This window comes from Peromyscus maniculatus, chromosome 3 (genome assembly GCF_049852395.1).
Source record: "Peromyscus maniculatus bairdii isolate BWxNUB_F1_BW_parent chromosome 3, HU_Pman_BW_mat_3.1, whole genome shotgun sequence".
Classification (NCBI taxonomy): Eukaryota; Metazoa; Chordata; class Mammalia; order Rodentia; family Cricetidae; genus Peromyscus; species Peromyscus maniculatus.
In genome coordinates this window covers 35,526,668-35,548,480 of record NC_134854.1, presented here as the reverse complement: position 1 = coordinate 35,548,480, position 21,813 = coordinate 35,526,668, and the positions used below count along the sequence as shown (strand labels likewise).

The following is a 21,813-nucleotide window of genomic DNA, read 5'->3' as shown; positions in this document are numbered from 1 at the left end:
GATTAATAGTACATTATTTATATGTTACATTTGTTTATTCAACTCATGTATACTTGAGTTGCTTCACTGGTTGGCTGTAGTGAATGCTGCAGTGAGCATTAGTGACAGATGTCTCTTTGAGACTCTGGTTTTGGTATATATATATATATATATATATATATATATATATATATATATATATATGTATGTATGTATCCATAACTAAGATTGCTGGATCATATTGTAATTCTACTTTAAAATACATTTTTATGATTCATTTATTTTTGGTTTATGTACATTGGTGTTTTGCCGAGATGGATGTTTCTGTGAAACTGTTGGATCCCCTGGAGCTGGAGTTACAGACAGTTGTGAACTTCCATGTGAGTGCTGGAAATTGAACACCAGGTACTCTGGAAGAGCAGCCAGTGCTCTTAACTGCTGAGCTCTTTCCAGGCCATTTAAATACATTTTAATTTTAATCCACTGTGCTGTTTTCTCTAGTATCACATTCCCACCCTCAGTGTGCAAATTTCCATTTTTCCCATGCCCTTGCTTGCCTGTATGATATATATATATATATATATATATATATATATATATATATATATATATTATGGCGACCATTGGTAGGTGTGAGTTGGTATGTCATATTGGTTTTGATTTGTTGAGAAAATGAAAACCAGCCGGGCGGTGGTGGCGCACGCCTTTAATCCCAGCACTCGGGAGGCAGAGGCAGGCGGATCTCTGTGAGTTCGAGGCCAGCCTGGGCTACCAAGTGAGTTCCAGGAAAGGCGCAAAGCTACACAGAGAAACCCTGTCTCAAAAAACCAAAAAAAAAAAAAAGAGAAAATGAAAACCAGTACCATTCCCAGCCTTATGCATGGCCTTTTAGAAAGCGCTTGATCCACTATGTATGCACATACAGTATATTTAATCTGTCTATATATGTTTAAACTTTCCTTTTTTGGCATTTTCTGTATACTTTTTGTGTTGGCTATCAAACCTTCACATGTAATGCATTTAAAATGCATTGCATATATAGATCTTTATATAACCCCTGTTCATGAATATTTTGGCAGGCTGGCTTTTTTCCCCACAGTTAAAATGTATAAATGTGTTAGGACCGATTGCTAAAAAGGATCCTGGAGTTTGCATTTAGGATGGGAAGCCTTCAGTGTCTGTGCTCTCAGGAAGCAAGCAGGCTCCTTGCTCACATTGCAGCACTCTGGCCCACTGGTCTCACGGAGGTATTTTTCTGAAGACATTTTTTGACAGCGCATGAGCTGAGCTAGCTGGCATTGAATGGACACAGAGCCTGTGTATTCCTCGGTTGTCAGCCCTTGTGCTGTCTGGTCCATTTCTTGTTTTCGCCTTACAGTGTGTTGATGTATTGGTTTCATCTAACCTATTTTAAATGTAAGTGATATTTTCTCATTATCTTCTTTCTGCTCTTTTGTCCTTTGTTTCATTTTCCAGTTCATTGGCTGCAGAATTTTTGAGCCATGATATTCTTTTTCATTTTAAATGATTATTGGATTCACATCAGAGAGTGAGAGTCATCCCGTGAGAGATGGCAGTTGTGGGGAGATCGTGTATGTGACGCATGCCTGGGGCTTGCCCACAGTGGCCTCCTGCCCCCTTAACGTCATTATATGAGGACATGCATGTTTTCTCCTCTTCTTTGAGATTCTGGGGTTTGAACCTAGGCCCTTTCACACTGCAGAAGCATTCTGCTACTAAACTGTGTTTCTGCCCACTTCAACCTCTTATTTCTGGGTGCACCGTCTTCCTGGCTTCGGCCTCACCATGGCTCAGTTGGGGGCCTCTAGCTTGCAACCTTGCCTCTGTCTCCCAAGTACCTGGGATCACAGGCTTCTTCCATCAGGACTGGATTTATCTTGTCTACTCAGTTGTCTGAGTCTTTAGTCTTTTGAAAAGCTGGAGACCTATAGACTAAAATTCCCAGCAAAGGAAGATTTTACTCAGATAGTATTGTAGTAAAGCAACATGACTGTATCAGCCTCGTCACATAGCGCCCACCTGCTTGGTATGAAATCTTGGAACTTCTACTTGATGTGAAATTACCATGCTTGAGCAAACTGTGCGGTTAGAAATGCTGGAGGGTGAGAGGAGCAGGGTGGGGAAAAGGTTGTGTGTAGGAGAGGCTTGGTCTTCTCTGAGCAAGGAACAAGATGTTAGTTTCAAGATGATGTAATTAAAATGACAACAGTGAGCTAACCATATTCAGGGTTTTGAACATAATTCCTCATTATTTTATTAGTTACTTTTCTTGTCATTTTGACAAACTATCTTAGAGAAGCAACTTAAGGGAGGAGACGGTTATTTTGACTTAGCTTCAGGGATTTCTGTGGCAGGAAGGCATAGTGAGTGGCAGCGTGAGGGTGGAGCAGCTGTTAGCCTTTGGGCTGAACAGGAAGCTGACAGTCCGTCCGTGTCCCTGGAAGCAGGGTGCCCACCCCTGAGCCGCCTCTGTCACCATGCCTCCCCTCCCAAAGGTTCTCAAAGGAGCACCAGCAGCTGGAGACCCAAGTATTGAAGCACATGACTCAGTGGGGACATTTCATGTTTAAACCGCAATGACTCTCTTACATTCAGTTATTGAGTTTTATGAACTTCAATGAGAGGTTTGAGCTTCCATTTACCAGCCTCGTGATCTACTCATTTAAAGTGTCCAGTAGGATAGTTCTCCGAGTCTATTCACAATATTGTCCAGCTGTCACTGTATGTCAGGTTTAAACTATTTCAATTACTCCTAAAAGCAAGTCTGTGGCCTTCAGCAGTAACCTCCATTGCCACCCTCAACCCCCCCCCCCCCCCCCAAGGAAACCATTCATTTACTTTCTGTCTTTATAAATGCCTTGTTTTGGACATTTCATATGAAGTTGTGTGCTATACTGTGCTACCTTTGTTTTGGTCTCCTTCAGTTAGCTCAACGTTGCAGCCCTTGGCCAATGTTGCAGTAAGAGTCAATGGGAACTTCATTTCTGTGCATGGCCATGCAGTTCTGTGCTAAGGACAAGCTGCATTGTGTTCACCAGCAGTGGACACCTGGGCTCTTACCATCTTTGTGCTGTTAATGGTGCTTCTGTGAAGACCCATGTACAATGTTTTGGACAGCGATCTTTTTTTCATTTCTGTTGGATGCATATAGGTGGGATTGGAAGTGTCAGTCAAATGGTAACTGTTTAACATTTTTGAGATCTTGCAGTGTTTTCCCAAATCACTGCATGGTTCACATTCCGAACAGAACTGTGTGAGGAAGACTCCACAGGTCCCAAATTCTCACTTGCATTTTAAGGTCTGTATCCTTGCCGTCGTAGTAGTATCTTTTTGTGGTTTTCATATTGGTTTCACCCATGACTAATGGTGTGGAGTATCTTTTAAAGCCTATTAATTTCATTAACTTTTATAAGTTAACTATAGTAAATTTCCAATGGAAGTATTAGCCCGATATTAACATCTATTAATGGGGATAGATCAAGGGGATTCAGAGCATATTTCATTAACTCTGACATACACATGTTTTTGCACTTAACAGCACCATCATATCTCACAAGAAATGTATTATAGCTTTAGAAAAGACATTTTGCGAAGGATAATACATTTTGGCAGTTAAAAAATCTATTGCTTTGGGTTCTCTAGTCCCTATAGCAACTAGAAAAATAAGACACTAAAATACTGTCAAATTAAGACAAACTAATTCTGCCTCATATTACCAGATTAAGATTTAAAATAATTTATGCTGTAGCATTTCTTTAACTATATAAACCTTTATTTTTGGAATGGCCAGTAGCTCCTGCTCTACTCAATCATGTTGGGGTCAGTCTTAAAGAATTTGATGTAATGTTTATCCTCATTCTAAACAAAAAGAAAAAAGAAAAGAGCTAAAAGAATCTGCAAACTCCATATTTCCTTACAAAGAGAAACGAATTGAATTATTGAGCATTAAGAATTCTTGTTTATGATCTTATATTGGCTTTAGTTCGCTGCATCTATGGCCTGGAGAAGTGTCGGGATATGAAGCCACATTGCCATTTATCATCCTTAGGTTCTCTCTCATCCGGGGAGACAGATGATGAGGAAATCAGCAAGGCTATTGATTTCCGTGTACTTTGATTTTCTGCAGACCTGGCTATCACCAGAATGTAAGAGCTATATGGTAATTTCACTGATGTTAATATGCAACTTAAAATTTTAAAATTGCTGCCTGAATCAGGGTAGACAAAGTCTGTGCTTCCCAGGAGTGCCAGCTACTCAATAGTGTTTTCCTGTTTCACATATTGACGGCCTCTAGTGAAGCATTAACAGTAAAGGTCTCATGTGGAGGCCGGCAAGCCTATTGACAAGTGACAGAGCAGAATATGGTCTGATGTTAGATAATTAATGGATTATTCTTTCTCTAGCCCCAGTTCCGTATCTGTAACTGCTGTTATCGTGAATTCTGGTCTCTGGAGTGTCACATGGTGTAATGTCTTCTGTGTGACGGATCTCCCGCTTTTCATGAGATAGCTTATTTACCTCTAGCTTTTCTCCTTCCTTAGCTTTTCCCTTCAGATGAAAACAGTAATCTTTTTTTTCTCAAGATCCTTCCAAGAAGGGTGGTTTGAAGCTTAGTGTTTGAAATGGCAGTGGAATAATAGAACTCCGAATAGGGCAGCAGACCTTGAATTTTGCTGTTTGTGTGTCTGCAAGCTTTATTTAAACTTACTTCTTTGTAATCCTTTGTTGTCACTGCTTGTTTTTCATTAGTTTCAATTCTCACGATGAGTTCCTGCATATGTTTTTGATTCATATTAATAGCAGGTGTTAGTAATTTAAGTAAAGGCGCCATGTATGCTAATCACTTCCTTTCCTTACCACGCAATGTGAAGTATCCTGCCACCTGTTCTCCCCTTTATATGAGCAGGAAACACAAATCTTATTCCTGTGGTCTCTTTCCTTGATGTCTCACAGTGTGCCTTTTATATGGTAGCTACATAATTCATGGTTTTGAATGAATACAAAGGAACTCCAATAGTTCCTTCATTTGGCTGTTTCCTTCTAGGCTGGATTGAAGATTAGAGAGTTGAGAATTTTACGCTTTATTCCTTTGGTTGAGTTTTCAAGTATGATTATTGATTTAAAAAAAAAAGTGGCTGGAGTGTCCTGTGTGTATGAAGTAGGTAATTTTGAAAATGTGTGTGGCTTTGGGTGGTATGTAAAGAGGTGAGTCTGAAAGGCCTTGGGATCCAGCTGTGGAATGCTTATGCTCTGTGCTTGAGGGCTAGAGTCAAGAATTGGTACAGTTCCTCCCACCATGGTGGGAAATGCAATTCAGTTTTGAATTAACATGCAGAAGGAAGTCTCTTTGGGATCAGAATTTGACAGCCCAAAACAACTTCTCTTAAGAGGAAATTCTAAAATTAAAATAAAAATTACAAACGTAACTTTCATGTTTTATGTTACTTGAAAACTTGTGAATATTCTCTCACCCAGCTATATTCTGCAAGGGGGCATGACATTGTTTTCCAAATATGATTTATTACTTATAGTTTAGATTTTTTTTCTGTTCTAAATCCAAGATGGATCCTTTATTTTCTTTGACATGGGTAAAAATTAAATGGCAGAAAGCAATCTGAGCGGAGTCTTTAACAGCATATTTAAGTCCTATACTTAACCATTGCCTTATCCTTATTGAATTCATGGCTTTTTAAAAAAGTTACTTTCCTTCTTTCTCATTTGTTCAAAACATTCAACTTATATTACATGAAAATGAGTATTGCAAAGTAAAAGAGGAAAAAATAAAAAACGAACAACAGATTCTTCACCTCTATATGCACAGGAAGGTACTCTTCATGCTACCAAAGAGAAATGTAAACAGCAACCCAGCCACAAACCCTTGGGTCTACAGTGATGTCCTGCCTACAAGACGTGCTGGTGCAATGGTGGCACAAAGCTCATGGGCGTCACCAACCAACGTCTGATTTGACTGTAGGCCCGCTCCATGAGATGGAGCCCATACTGGACACTGCTTCAACTTTTTATTCTACATGTATTGAATTGCATAAAACTTAATTCAACCAGCAAGGAGACAGAGGGAAAGGGAGAGAATAGGATCATGCACGTGGCAAAGACCTTGGTTATCTCCTATATCCAGCAGTCCTTAGTATCTGTTTTGTAATACATCTCCACATACCTAGTGAATATATCTTTGAGTCTTAGTTTAAACCAAGGGCAGTTGGAACGGTATGTTGTAGCCATGGAGATGTGACTAGAAGCAATAGGAACTTTAGGATTTATGCTTTTATTAGGAAAGGTTTTTTTTTTTTTTTTTTTTTTTTCCGTTTTCTCTTTGCTTCTTCCCACTCATTGCAAAGCTCATATAAAGATGGAGTCAGCTTACATCCAAAAGGTAAGCCACATTATGAAGAAGGCAGAACAAAAGTAATGTCCAGGTCTCTTTCTAAATATGTTCCAAAATCTGTTCCTTATATATTAGTAATGAGTATTGCAAACGTTAATTCATGTGATTGCTTTCATGCGGAAGGAAACATCATCTGAATTTAGTTTATAATCAGACCATCACCTGCTGATTAGTAGGAAGAAACAACAAATTGTTTAAAAAATAAAATTTACCATCAGAGCCTTAATAAAGCCGTCATTTGAATAGTCAGTTACGGTGATGTTGCAGGAAAATGTTTCTTTACATGCTGTCCCCCTTCTTCGGAGCTTTCTGTCACTGGTGTGGGGGAGAGAAGACGGGTATGAAGGAAGTAAAGAGTAGTGGTTCACCTGAGCCCCCTTTAGGAAGGATAGCCTGCCCGACAGGCGATGTGCACTGCTTCCTTTGGCCAGAGGGTGACGAAGGCATCCTGGTGCTCTGGCACGAGCTTGCTTAGAGCCTGCCTGCCTTGGCTCCTTCTAAATAATGTGTTGAGGTCTTACCTACATCTCAGTTGCACGGTGTAGTCTTGATGTCGTTGTCCCTTCTACTGCCATGCTGGACCACAGACCAGCTCAGAGTCGGTCACTGTCATAGTCTCTAAAGTGGGAATTCCCTTGGGTGGGAAACTGGACCCCAGAGGCTCTGGCGCTAAACATGTCATTTACTTTCTTTGGACCCATTTTGGTAAAGGGCTCAGTTTGGGAATGAGGGCAGGGAATATGGAAGCAAGGATACTCATGTAATTTTGAGAATAAAAGTAATTTTCTACAACTAGAGTGAGATTTATGTGCATGGGTGATGAGATGGGAAGGTGGGTAGATGCAAATGAGTTTCAAGAGGATGATTTTCTTCAATTTTAATCATGGAAGAAATGTGACTGAGTTTTTCTAAATAAATTACATAATTTTTATTCAGTTTTATGCACAATGTAAAAAGTGGGAAACTACAGACAAGTTTGATGAATAAAATTACATTACTCAGATAAAATACCATTATGCTATTTACCAATACCAATACCAATTGCTAAATACCAATACTCATAAGAGTTTCTTACTGCATGATACATATATTTATAAATAATTTAAAATTTTTATGTTTACGGCTTTTCCTCAATGAGTTCTTATAATTTTACTGTTTATTGATTGAAAGTAATACTATATCCTTAGCATTTTAAGTAGTGCCTGAGACACAGTATGTATTGAATAAGTGTATCATTTGGAGTTTTGGAACATTTGTGGGAAATGGGTGATAATCTATACCACCAAGGATTCTTCTTTAAAAAAAAAAGACTTATTTTATGTGTATGAGTGTTTGTCTGTGTGTGTGTGTGTGTGTGTGTGTGTGTGTGTGTGTGTGTGTGTGTGTATGTATACCACATAATGTGCCTGGCCTGAGGCCAGAAGAGAACATCTGAACCCTTGGAATTGTGTGGTGTGGCTACCCACCAACCCCACAGTTCCCCAGAGTTTTCTTGAGTGAGAGTAGCAGGAAATATTAGATAGAAGGATTTAGATTATGGAGATAAACAGATAGAAAATACAGGATTGCCTCGAGAGGGCCTGGAACCTGTTCCAACAGGACCTGACTGTCTCTGCCCCAGAGTATTTATAGAAATGCCAAGGGATGGAGCAAAAGACCTCCCCCCAGCACAGACAAGTGCAGACCATCTCAGACACCTGCACTCAGGCCCTAGTCTAATCATTCTCTCTATGCAGACCTGCTGGGTAAAGCCACTAGAAAACCTGAAAATGGGCTCCCACAGAATTGGAGTTACAGACAGACCTGAGTCACCCTTTGGGTACTGGGAACTGAACCAAGTATTCTGAAAATGTAACCATTGATCCATCTCTCTACCCCCAACCTCCCACCCCACCCCAGGACTCTTTATTAGCTGCTGCACTTTGTTAATATTGGAAGTTTTTATTATCAATTATATTTCACAACTTCGTAAAAAGTCTTTGATTTTTATTCATTATGAATATCTCCCTATTGTGAAGCTGTTTTACCTACTCTTTTAACATTCGTATATTTTGACCAATTTTAAAACAAAAGTCTGCCTTAACTAAAGAAGATGCTTAAGGTAGCCCAGAGTCATATGGTAGCCTAACAGTCATTCAGAAACCCAGATTCCTGCCATCTTACTGCTCCCTCATCGCCCGGGGAATGCACACTGTAGAACAAGGCCTTAGGAATAGGTCTTCGCATATACAAGGGCAAGAATTAGAAGCCCCATGGCCACATTTGCTTTGTTTGGGTGTGATATGGGCTTTGGTGGCAAATGTGGTAATCTGATTTCCTTTTAGCATCAGGGACGCAGCTGCCAGATCACAGACAAGTTCCCACCTTTATATTTTACATGGCTAGGACCAAATTCAAGGCCTTGAGCTTGCAAGGGAAGCATTCTGTTCATGGGCTGCCCTTGGACATTGCCCAGCTACTGCCTCAATAGAATGGGGAGAGAACCTCTTCCAGTGGGCAGCCAGACACAAACTGCCACCATACTCTTCATTTTTCTCCTACAAAATTTGCTTCCTCCCACAATTCATGTACCTACTCTGTTTTCTTATATTTTGTGGCATGTTTCTTCTCTCCCTCTGGCCAGTGAATTGCTACCTGTTGAGTTACTGCTGTGTGATAAGTACAGCAGTATGCAGTGGGATAGCATGATGGTGAAAAGCATGGGTTCTCTTTATTTGGGGAGTATGGTAAGTTAGGTAAAGAGGACATTAAGTCACTGGAGTGACACTGGGTGTAGGGCACTCTAGGAAACTTTTTCATAAGACAGTCATAGAATATTGTTGGCTTTCCTGTTGTGCTGATCCTGGTACTAATGGTACCACAGCAATATTGGGTCAGAATGCTGGAACTGCATTGTGACATCATATTGTACTAGTAATTACTGTATTCCACAGCTTGCATCTTCTGATTAAAAGAGAAAGTCAAAGAGGTAAGAACTACTTTCTGTTAAATATTTACTCTTAATTGTACACATCTTTACAACTCTGTGGTTGGTATTGTTTTGTCCAGGATCTTGTTCTGTAGCCCAGGTTGTCCTTACAGTTCTAACTGTCCTGCCTCTGATGGAATTTCAGGTGCGTGCCCCCAGGCCTACTTTCTTCATACTCTACATAACTGGATCAGAAGCCCACCCAAAGTGTCTCTGCTGTGTCCCAAAGCATAATGGTTTTCCTCAGAAAAGCAGAGGTGTAACTGAATTGTAAAATGGACTCACCACAGTTTTGTTGGAAACCATTTTAACTTGCAAGGGCAACAAGTTATAGTAGTTTGACTTGGGGAACTGAATTTAGTCCTTAAGTACAGGGAAATCAATAAACAGTACAGTGAGTGATAACATTTAAGTTTTCAAGATGGAAAAATACTTGTCTCTGGCATTGGAATCTAAGGCTTCACTACAACAACACCTTTTCTGATGAAATTATACATAGTAAAAGAGGACTTAAAATTTTAATAATGATATGCATCAGCATTCAATTCTGTGTAAATCAGTAAGCCAGTTTCTAGAACACACATGCATAAAACATCTGCCTCAAAGATTACAATGGATTTTAATATGCAAAAATATGAAGAGCTCATAGAGATGGTTTCAGATTCTGTGTTCTAACCAACTTTAAGAAGTTGTCAGAGAAGATATGAACTAAATACATTGTATTTGTATAAGAAATTACCAACGGATAAATAAAAATAGAAACTACCCATTATAAAATTTTGATACAGAATCAAAAACAATCCAATTATCTGCAAATGATGTCAAAATGCCCTCCTACCTTTTCTAAGTACGTAATCTTGTGAAATTGAGTTTTCTTTGTATATTTCTTCAACCAAATTTTTTAAATGCACAAATAATTATGATAATCCAGATATCTTTTAGTAAGCAATTTGCCAATGGGTAAAACCATGGTACTTGTCTCACACCTTGATGGAGCTATACTTACTTTATAGACTACATTAGTTTTCAATAGCAAGTTTGGAAACTAAGTTAGACTTATCCTTGGTGACACACTAGTGTAGTTGGAAGTTTTCCTGTGTCCCAGTCTGCCAGTGGAGATAAATCTCTCCCACTCGCATCCCCCAAGTTAGCACACAGAGGCTTATATTAATTACAACTGCTCGGCCATTAGCTGAGCCATTACTGACTAGCTCTCACACTTAATTTAACCCATAATTCTTATCAATGGTTAGCCAGGTGGCTTGGTACCTTTTCTCAGTTTTTTCTTGTCATCTTGCTTCCTCTATGTCTGGCTGGTAACTCCTGACTCAGCCTTCCTTTTCCCAGAATTCTCATCTACTTGCCCTACCTGTACTTCCTGCCTAGCTATTGGCCAAACAATGTTTTATTAAACCAGTGTACAAAAGCAATATCCCACAGCATTTCCCCTTTTCTGTCTAATCAAAAAGTAAGGTTTTAACTTTAACATAGTAAAATTACATATAATGTAACAATTATCAAGCAAGAATTACAGTTACAATATCTAGTCTATTTGTATTTGGCAAAATTAAAGCAAATCTTCTATCCTATATTTGTGAGTCTAAAGTTTCATTCTAATTTATCTTTTATCATAACCAAGGAAAATTATACTTATAACTATCTAGTCTTCAACTACATCAAAGACCCCAGAAGGATATATTATTACCTAAGTAAACAGGAAATGCACTGTAAACAACTTCAAAAATCTAGAAAGATAGAGACAGCTGCCTGCCTGGACAATCATCCAAAGTTCCTCTGCAGTGTTGGGGCATCCATCTTCAGCCTATAGGGCTAGAGTCTCTCAGTTGCTTCTCTGTGTCCTGTAGAATGTCTGGCAGTTTCCTCTGTGAAGCAGGAACCTGAAGGACCATCTTGCCTTGCAAAGTTCAGTGGTCACCTTTCCATGGGTCCGGCATGTCTAGTCGATACAACATTTTGTCAAGTAGTCCAGGCAAGAACAGTTTCTTGCCGAAATGGCTATTTTTGCCAAGAAGGAGATAAACTCCACGTGGAGTGTCTTTGATGCCCATCTTTCTCTTTGAAGTAAATCCGTGCTGCCAGAAGCAGACGTGTCTCATTGTCCAGAAAGTCTAAATTTTTAAAACATTTTAAATGCCATATTCTGTAGGTCTTTGAAGTGTTTGATGATTACTTACCTAACTGAATTATATCTATGTATATTTGGAAAACTTAACTAGCATGACTATAAGTTTGACTATCATAGAAGACTAATTATTAATCTGTATTTCTTTATTATCCATTACAATTCAAATGAGTTGCATAAACTTAGTACCTTAAATGAGAATAGAAATATATATACAATATAACAAGATTAAATTTGTATCAATAAACTAAAATCTATAGCATTTAAAACATTTTAAATAAGTTGTTACTCTTTATCCTATCATATCTATATCCCCTTTTCTTCTTTAGAAAGAGATTGTATTTATAATAAACCTGCTTTAAATAAAAATAAGCATTTATAAACAATATTTTGGGAATTTGGGCATAGCTTTTCATACTACTTCTTGTTGATAATCTTATGGGGGTCCTGAAAAATTAAGAATTATGGTCAAGTCCTGACTGGAATTGTCTCAGCCAGTTGCTTTGAATCTGTTTTGGATGTTGGATCATCTGGGCCATGGATGTCATTGGAGACCTTTCAGGGGGTCTTGGTTGATCCATCCATATGAGCCTGGAAGCAATCCACAGGTTCTCCTCTTCTGTGGAAACAAAAAAGCAGAACCTCTTTTCCAAAGCAATGTATCCTTAGACACAAATTTTGAAATCAAGATATCTTTGAAATATATATAACTTAGTAGCCTTTACAATCAAATTTCTTTCTGCAGTTAAAAATTGCAAAGACAATATAATCCAAACTCTCTGTGTAATATCCATCTTTATGTGGCTTATTTTTTTATATTACCTTTACTGTCTCTTTAAAGACTTTATGTTTTAAAACCATTTCTTTATATAACTGTCTATATTCATATTCTTCTCTCTTCCAGGCCTATGTATATTTTTACACACACTGTAAACTGTTTAAGGTTTATCTCATTTGAATCTGACTTATTGTGAATCTATTGCTTTAAACTGAAGCATGACTAGGACTGAAATTGCAGCTTTGGCTGCTGGCTCTGCCCACCTCAGCTTTCCAACATGATGGAGCTATGTTTACCACGAGCTCTGGGGGAACCATGCTTATTGCTGACTCAATGAAGCAGTGGGTCTATGCTTCCATCCAGCAGCATGTAGCCCAAAAACCTCTTCTCCTTCTCCTTCCCCTTCTCCTTTCTCCCTTCTCCCTTCTCCTTCTTCTTTTGTACTAGCAAAAGCAAAATCCACCATGCACTGTATACCATGGCAGGAATCTGCAGTGCTGCACTCAAGCCCATACATGTGCCATGTGCCTGCCATACTACAGCTCAGGTCTGCATGCCATGGTGTCTCTGTACCTTGGCGTCTCTATATCTCAACCCACATGAGACATGAAGTAGAAAGCTGCTTTTGGCTCCATTATTGTGTGTTTAGTAGCCCATTTTAATCTTTTAGGCCTTATGGAAATTCGAGCCCCATGTTGGTATGCCAAATGTAGTTGCAAGATTTCCTGTGTCCCAGCCTGCTGGCTGTCAGGACAAATCTCCCCCACGTGCATTCCCCAAGTAAACACACAGAGGCTTATATTAGTTGTAACTGCACAGCCATTAGCTCAGGCTTATTACTGACTAGCTCTTACACTTAAATTAACCCATAATTCTTATCTATGGTTAGCCAGGTGGCTTGGTACCTTTTCTCAGTTCTGCCTTGTCATTTTGCTTCCTCTGTGTCTGGCTGGTGACTCCTGACTCTGTCTTCCTCTTCCCAGAATTCTCCTCATCTGCTTGCCCCACCTGTACTTTCTGCCTGGCTATTGGCCAATCAGCATTTTATTAAACCAGTGCACAAAAACAATATCCTACAGCACACTAGAGTGATCCTCCTTTGTTGTTTCAGTCCTAATGGTGATGAATTAACTCTGATTAGATTCGAAAGCTTGGCAAGCACAGGCAGGAACATCAGGAGTTCAAAGTTAGCCTTGACTCTATAGGGAGTGTGAGGCCAGTCTCCACTGGAGGTGACCCATCTTAGCATCCATCCACTTCCCAAAGCTTAAGCAGTGCAAATAAGTGAATCTTCATTCTTACAATTTCTCAGGACTGCCTTTGGCCCCATCCTTTTATGCTGGTTCCTGCCATCATTTTATCATGCAAAATGGTTTTAGCGGGTTAAATTTTGCATCATTTTTTTGTACCTTGATATTTTGAGCTTACCTTAATATCAAAGCAAGTAGAAACCTGATTTTCACCTGTATCTTGGAGAGGGAGGTATTCCTGTATCCAGAGAGATTATTTTTCTGAGTTGCATGTAGTTATTTGTGAGATGCTTGTCTGTTTGATATAAGACCTGAAAACATAAGGAGTTTCAATCCTAGTAGTATACACTGGTGGACAGCTCAAATACACAATTCCATCTTTGGAGGTTGGTGGTTAGATGATTGACAACTGAACTAAGTACAGTGCATAGTATTTGATGCTTGCTAAGAAAGCGTAAACATAGACTCAGATAGAGACCTGGATATTGTTTGACTCGTGTGGAGCCATGAAAGTGACTCAGAGTAGAATAGAATCGGCTATTTTTATTGCTGTGAAAAAAGAAACAATAGATTAAAAATCACTGTAGACACTTACAGGAATATGCCTGTAGCATCTAGTTCTCCATTCTTCTTCACCATAATTTTGAGGGTCACTGGAGTTGTGGTATTATCTGGCCTGACAGTTCATTGGCTGAATCGTGTGCTGTGTTTGATAGAGATTCCAGGAATGAGCAGAATGCTGCATACAGTTCTCCTGAATTTTATCCTGTCTTTCTGGTCTTCCCTAGCAAGCATATTCACTTGTCTTTGAACCATACACTGTTCATTCACAGTTCTGGGGGCTGGAGCTCCAGGATTAAAGTGTCAGTAGGATCATTTTTTTTCTTTTTTTTTTTTGACATACAATATACATACATATTTTAGATAGATGTGAAGATGTGTGCTTACAGTGTATAGTGTTATGCTTAGTATATATGTGTATGTGTGCTTAAATCAATCTAATTAACATAGCCATCACTGTACACTTACCATCATTGTTTGTGGTGAGTATACTTAAGATACGCTGCCAACAGATTTCATAAGCATACAAACACACACACACACACACACACACACACACACACACACACACACACACAGGCATGCACGTTTTCATGATCCACCTCAGTGAGATTCAGAGAATAAATACCTTAGCTGTGTGACTAGTGCTGTAGTGAGCATGATGATTTTACTTCCTGTATATTCATTTTTTCATGGTTGTAGTAATGTGCTAGTTGTCTTAGACATAAATGCCTTGATGAATGATTTTATATTAATTGAAGAAAGTGGATTCATTTGAGGTCTTAAGTTTTTGTGTTTACAGTCATTATCAAATTATTCTTCCATCCTAGAATATCAGGCACATTGTAAATATAATTTAAATATATTTGGAGCTCTTAGAGAAAAATAAAAAACAATAGATTATTGCTACTGTCGATGAATTACAATTGATAACAAAAATCACCCAGGCCAGAAACCCTCTTTATGTAGTAGAGAAATTACATTCATTACTGAATAATCATTAAAGTGATAGTCAATGTGTATATTATAGAGAGTCTTCTGAGAGATTGCATAGCCAAGCTGAGTATTTGTGTTTGAGTTGAGCAGTAATGGCGTCCTCAGGGAGGAGAACTGGGCAGCCCTCCGCTCACATACAGTCCCTCCTAACGAAGTACAGTGACCCTCTGTGTTAGCTCACCAGCCTCTATCTAGAGGGAAAGTAACATTTGTCTTTGGGACAAAATGAAGTTAGGCAGCTGCCTTCCCATTGAAACTGTGGGGTTGGGAGCACCATCTCCTCAAATGTTCACATTTTATAAGGGGGTGGGAGAAAGGGGGGAGAGGGAGAGGGAGAGGGAGAGGGAGAGGGAGAGAGAGAGAGTTTCAAAGTGAGAAAAGTTCTTCTAATTGTAATTTTTTTAATAAGTGCCTGTGGGAAAGGAAGCAGGGCAATCTTTTCTCCTTGCATTTAGGAGGAGAAGCGACAGCCCCTGGCTTCATTTAGCTCTGCCCTTGCATCCCCCTGTGTTTTCCTTTATCTTAATGAACAAAGGTCTCTGTCTCCATCGCTTCATCACCTCAGCACTATGAAACAGAGCTTCGCTAAGTGCCATGTGGCTGACTTGTATTCCACTTTAACTTAAACATGGTAAATAAAGTTGTTAAATTTGCTATAAACAGAAATTCCGTAGTAGTGCCTGGCATGCACTACGATGACCTGACAAGATCCCCATGTTACAGCTGATCAGCTGCTGCTGCTGGTGGCCCACAACCTGCAGCAGGGGAGTAAGTGTTGGAAATTCGATCCTAAACAGAGAATTGGACAAACAACTTTCCAGTGCTGGGGCAGGCATGTCCCTCGGCATGAAGCCCTTGGTTGGTTCCATTGCCAGAACCGCACCGGGATTCCATCCCGGAAGCTTAGAATTAGGTGGTCCATGCAATAAACTCAGCACTCCACAGGTGGAGGCAGGAGGATCACAACTTTAAGGTCATCCTTAGCTACAGGTGAGTTGAAGACCCAGCCTTGACTATAGCTCTGTATCAAACACCAAAAATTAACAACACAAACAAATTGTTCTCTGAAGTCAGGAGTGCTTTCTGTTTTGATTTTAGATTTTTTTCCAAAATTAAAATTTTAACATTTCTAATAATTGCCCTTTAACAAGGTCAGGGGCAAACACATGCAAGGTTGCCATTTTTGTGGTGATAAAGCCCATAATTATGTTCAAGGAATTTGGGCCAAGTAGTTATTTGACCTGGGACTCCCTGTGTTTAGGTCTTCCTACTCATTGTCCTTCTTCACACCTGCCTTCCTCAGTGCACTCTGTGGTCCCCTTGATGGGCTGCCACGTTGGTGGGGCTTCCTACTGCAAGGCCTTCCCTCTGTGTCCTGGGGCTCCTGGTAGGCACTGTTGCTGTTCTAGCATTTCTTTTGCAGTTATTTTCTGCTAAGCTCCACTTCACACCCCTGCTGGGCCTAGCATTGGCTCTTAGCGATGCAGTGTCCTGCCAGTCATTTCCTCCTCAAGGAGGCTGGGGGAAGGAGGAGGCTCCCCTCAATGCACCCACATTTAGCTTCACAGGCCCATCATGACCAATCATGTCTTCACATATCCTCTGTCTTCTGGGAGTCACTGCCCCTCCTCCTCTCTCCCCAAGTCTCACATCACCATGACCAGTCAGTCACCTTGAGCTTCTGGGCCTTGTGACCAAAATGCTTCCACACTGGAAACTCCTCTGACAGACACGTTCTTCTTGAGCATTTCATGTTCTCCTTGAAGCTGCACTTGGTCGAGTCTGGATAACTGTATTTTCTTATCTAACTCAGGATTCAGTGAAAGGTAATAGCCTCCTGGTGGAGTACTTCCAGGGGAAGTGGGCTTTTCCTTCTGTCACTTTAAAGGGTTTTGTTTTTTGATTTTTATATTGCTTCCTGCTGGTCTCTCAAACACAACAGTTCTGACTGAAGTTTGCAGAGAACAACCTTTAAACTATTTCCTTGGTGATGTAAGGAAACAGAGTATCACTATTTGGAATGTTGAAACGTGCAACAGCAAGGATTTATAATTTTTGTGCTAGGATTCTCTCAGTGTGGAAGTGAGGATTGAAAACTAATTACATACATTGCTGAGTTTTAAAAGATTTTTTTGCAGGGTTTCTGCCTGTAGATATCTCTTGTCCAGAGATTTCATCACCAGTGGAAAGAGTATATACCCAGTTAATAAGATGGCTGCTTCTACTTCAACCCTACACAGATGTCAATAGGAGCAATATGCTGAATGCTCCTTACAAAATAAGCCAAGCACCCCATGTCACCAATTATTTTAAGAGATTAAAATGTGAATTAGAATTTAAAGATAATCTTAACATCAAAAAAGGTTTCCCTCCACTGTAAGGTTTGAAAGTTCTATCCGGGTGATGGTGGCACATCTGTAATACCAGCACTTGGGAGTCAGGCAGGTGGATCTCCAAGTTGATGCAAGCCTGGTCTATAGAGTGAGTTCCAGGATAACCAAGGCTACACAGAGAAACCCTATCTTGAAAACACACACACACACACACACACACACACACACACACACACACACACAAAGCCAAAGTTCTAATCTGTGCATACATAGTCAATTGAGAATAGTCTTAATCAATCCCCCAATTTTCTTCTTTGCAGGGATGTCAAACCTCACTGACTTCTCTCACTTGAAGCTTTCTCTGGCCTTCAAATTGTCTTACTAACAGCACAGACTAGGGGGGCATTCGTCAAAGCTCTCTGTGCCTGTGGGGTCACCCTGTGTCTGGATCCTAGATTTTGGCCTGTTTTACCATAGCATGACACACTGCTCCCGGTATTTGTAATGTTCTAGAAATGCAGAAGTCTTTAGAGACCGCCTACCCTGTGCTACTCAGGGGACCCAACCCTGGTTTAGAGAAATGTGTGGGCCATAATGCCTGCAATTGTGCCTTCACAGAGCCAAGTCACTGTTGTTGATAATAAATGATGGGTTGTTTATCTTGGAATTGTTTTTTATGGGCAGATGCCATGAAAGATTCAAAGGCTGTCTGTAAGAAAGAATACCCCTATTGTTTATTCAGTGCCTGCTTTTCTATTTAATGTGAGGGTATCTTGTGAAATTTGCTTGAATATCAAACATTTAGTAAACCTTAGGCAGTTTCCTCCTGAGATGTTTCAGATAGGTCATTTAACTACAGCTTGTTTTCGGATGCTCCGTGTATGTGTGTGTGTGTGTGTGTGTGTGTGTGTGTGTGTATTTCCATGTTCTCTGTCTGTCTGTGGCTGCAGGAGGGAAGGACAAAGCCCATGCTGAAGTTTAGCATCTATGAGTTCTAAAATCTTAAATAAACCTAAGAGCTTTTCTGCCTTCTGGTTGGCTGACTCTGGTGACAGGTGCTGAGAATTCCTGTAGAATCGGACACAGGAAGGCAGCAAGTATCACATATAGAATTCTGGGAGGGGCTGGCAGAGGACACAAGTGTGGTGGTTGCTAGAAGGTCACAGATGGCAAGGGGAAGCAGGACAACATCGTTGGGGGTGTGGGGACGGGAGAGTAGTGTTTGAATGATTGTGATGTGATTAGCTCTGGGCATTCTTGGGTCTGTGTTCTTCAGTAATGCTGAGCACAAAGCACTGTGGGAACACATCTAGGAAAATTGGAGAATGAAGCTCACAAAATACATGACCCAGGCTCTTTCTCAAAGAGGAACAAAGTTCCTCTGAATATGTGGTCTAAGCGGGCACAAATGGGTGGAGTTGTCAGATATTCCTATGCCTTGTGTTCAGATGGTCTAATGTGACATAGTAAGAGCATCTGCTGCTAAATGCAGTGAGAATGGAAGGGGACCACATTTCCCTGGCGGTATTCATGTAGTAGTATGGCAGAAAGCTAGGGTGCAGCTCATGAGGAAAACTTTTGTATGTAGCAAGCAGGGGGAGTTTGGAGAATGTCCTGGATTTGTGACTTCTGTGAAAGGAAGATGGAAAAAGCACTGTGGAGCACACTGTCCGTGCCCAGCATTCATAAGTCACACTGGCTGGATACTAGGATTTAGCAGTGATGATTGGCATGCAGTGCAGAGACCTTGCTATTAACATTTACTCCTTAAAATTTCTTCATGTAGCTCCTTTAATTTTTTTCTGGATTTTTAAATTTTGTTTTATGTGTCTCGGTGTTTTGCCTGCATGTGTGTGTGTCTATGCACCACGTGTGCCTGATGCCAATAGAGGTCTGAAGACTGTGTCAAATCCCCTGGAACTGGAGTTATGGATGGTTATAAAGACACCATGTGGGTGCTAGGATCCAGGGTCTTATGCAAAAGCAACAAGTTCTCTTAAATGCTGAGTCCCTGGAGGCTGTGGTTACCATGAATATGGATGCTCCTTCCTCCTCCTCCCTCCCCTTCCTTCTCTTCTATCTCCCTCATCCATTATCTCCTTCCCCCTCCCCTTCCCCTTTCCTCCTCATTCTAGATGTATTTATTTTGTGTGTGTGTGAATGTTCTGCCTGTATGTATGTGTACCATGTGCGTGCTTGGCACCTGTGGATGTCAGAAAAGGGCATCAGATCTCCTGGCACTGGAGTTAGGATTGTTGTGATCTGCCTTGTGTGTGCTGGAAATCAAACCTGGGAGTGCTCCTAAGTGCTGAGTGATCTCTACAGCTCTCTGGATTATTTTTTTCTTAATTTTTACTTTTATTTTATGAGTCTTTTGCCTGCATGTATGAATAGGTACCACCTACATGTCTTGTGCCTGCAGGAACAGGAAGAGGGTGTTGAATCCCTGGAACTGGAATTACAGGTGGTTGTGAGTTGTCCAGCATGGGTACTGGGAACAAAACCTGAGTCCTCTACAAGATCAGCAAGTGCTTCTAACCACTGAGCCATCACTCCAACCCCTCAAGTGGCTCCCTGATACCACTGTCCTTCTACTTCAGAGGAGCCAAAAGTTACTATTAAGATATTCACCCAATGGTTAAAATATCTACCAATGTGGAACAAAACCATTAGTGAAACAATTTATATTACTTCAACTTTCAATCAGAGGTGGTTTATTTTATTTTCATATTTTTGGTTTTGTGAGATAGAGTCTCACTAGCCGCCTTGAAACTCACCCGGTAGCCAAGGTCACTTTCAATTTGTGTCAGTCTCCTGCCTCAGCCTCAGAAATGCTAGGGTTAAGCTGCGAGCTATCATGCCCAGCCAAAGACTGAATTATTTTAATGCTTAGAGAATATACAATAACAGAAACATTTTTTCAGTTTATTGACATTGAAAGGAAGTAGTATGAAGTAATAGAAAAAGATTTAAATCTGAGAATTCTTATGTTTGGAAACAAAGTTCATTTTAAATTTTATTGTTTTATTATGTTTTAAGATGTGCAACATACTGTTAAGATATATGTATAGTAAAGTGATTACTATCATGAAAAAAATTAACATTCATCATTTCACACAGTTACCCATTTTTTCCTCCTGTGGTAAGAATAGCTCAAATCTACTTACCAAAATCCTAAATACAGGGCTGGGTATTGTTCAGTGATAGAGCATTTACTTGTCTTGAATATGTGAGGCCCATGGTTTGAGCCCCAGCACACAGAGAGAATGGGAAGGAGGAGGTCGAGAAGGAAGGAGGTTGGTCCTGAGACCACTTCCTGCAGACTGTGATATGCCTGCCATACCTTAGGTCTTTGTACTTTCTCATCCTCCTTAGTTGCTGCTTTCTATCTTGTTTTAATATAATACAAGATTCAATGTAAGTGACACAGAGTGTGGTTCACACGCATGTGTGTGTGCACTGGGAGCTGGAGATACTTAAGTGCTAATACTGAATGGGAAAATCTTTATTTTCTCTTCTAGGTGCTGGTGAATCTGGAAAAAGTACGATTGTGAAGCAAATGAAGTGAGTAGATGGAGATATTAGTTATGTTTATGGCTGCGAGTGACTTCGGAAGAGGAAATGTGCTTATTTTCCTCTCGTCTCTTTAGAATTATCCACGAAGCTGGTTACTCAGAAGAGGAGTGTAAACAGTACAAGGCGGTGGTCTACAGTAACACCATCCAGTCCATCATCGCTATCATTAGGGCCATGGGGAGGTTGAAGATAGACTTCGGAGACTCTGCTCGGGCGGTAAGTCCATCAGTTTGTTGGAGCGGGTGTGAGAACTATCTCATGGGATGGTGCTGTAGCTACATAACTGAGGCCAGATAGCTACTTGGACAAGAAATCTAAAGGACAGATGTGAGTCAGGAAGTAAGGGAAGGAAGAAAGAAATGCACAGGCATGTTCTCTCCACCTTGCTGCGATTTCCCTGCATTATCTGGACTGTTCAGAAATCACTGAAGTATTTTCTATATAACAGGTATATTAGAGTCTTAGTAACTTTTTGTCGATCCTACAAAACACCTGGGCAAACCCACTCAAAGTGGGGACAACTTGATTTTGGCTCCAAGCGTCTAAGGTTGGCTGGCTCCATTGCTGTGGTCTTGAGGCAAGGCTTAAACACCATGCTGGAGAGTATGTGATGGAACAGTGGGTAACATCATGGTAGGCAGGAGGTCGAGACAGGAAGGGGCTAGAGACAAAATATTCCCTTCAAAGACAAAGCCCAGTGACCTGATTCCACCAGCCAGGCCCCAATTCTATTTGCCTATTCACCTCTAAATTTTTCAGCAGATTAATCCATTGATGATGTTATATCCACCCACCCCACCCCCAA

General features: G+C 40.3%; 1 protein-coding gene across 2 annotated transcripts in view; it reads left to right on the top strand.

The window, feature by feature from the left end:
- Positions 1-21,813, top strand: part of Gnai1 (G protein subunit alpha i1) — a 77,834-nt gene that overhangs the window by 27,263 nt on the left and 28,758 nt on the right. The window contains exons 1-3 of one of the 2 annotated variants that reach the window (XM_015999966.3): positions 9,302-9,371; positions 20,954-20,996; positions 21,083-21,224. In XM_015999966.3, coding sequence (XP_015855452.1) covers positions 20,992-20,996; positions 21,083-21,224 — 147 coding nt within the window. In that variant the 5' untranslated portion in view covers positions 9,302-9,371; positions 20,954-20,991. Of the gene's footprint in view, positions 1-9,301; positions 9,372-20,953; positions 20,997-21,082; positions 21,225-21,813 lie in introns of those variants that run through there. The other variant, XM_006971081.4, reaches the window with a different exon arrangement.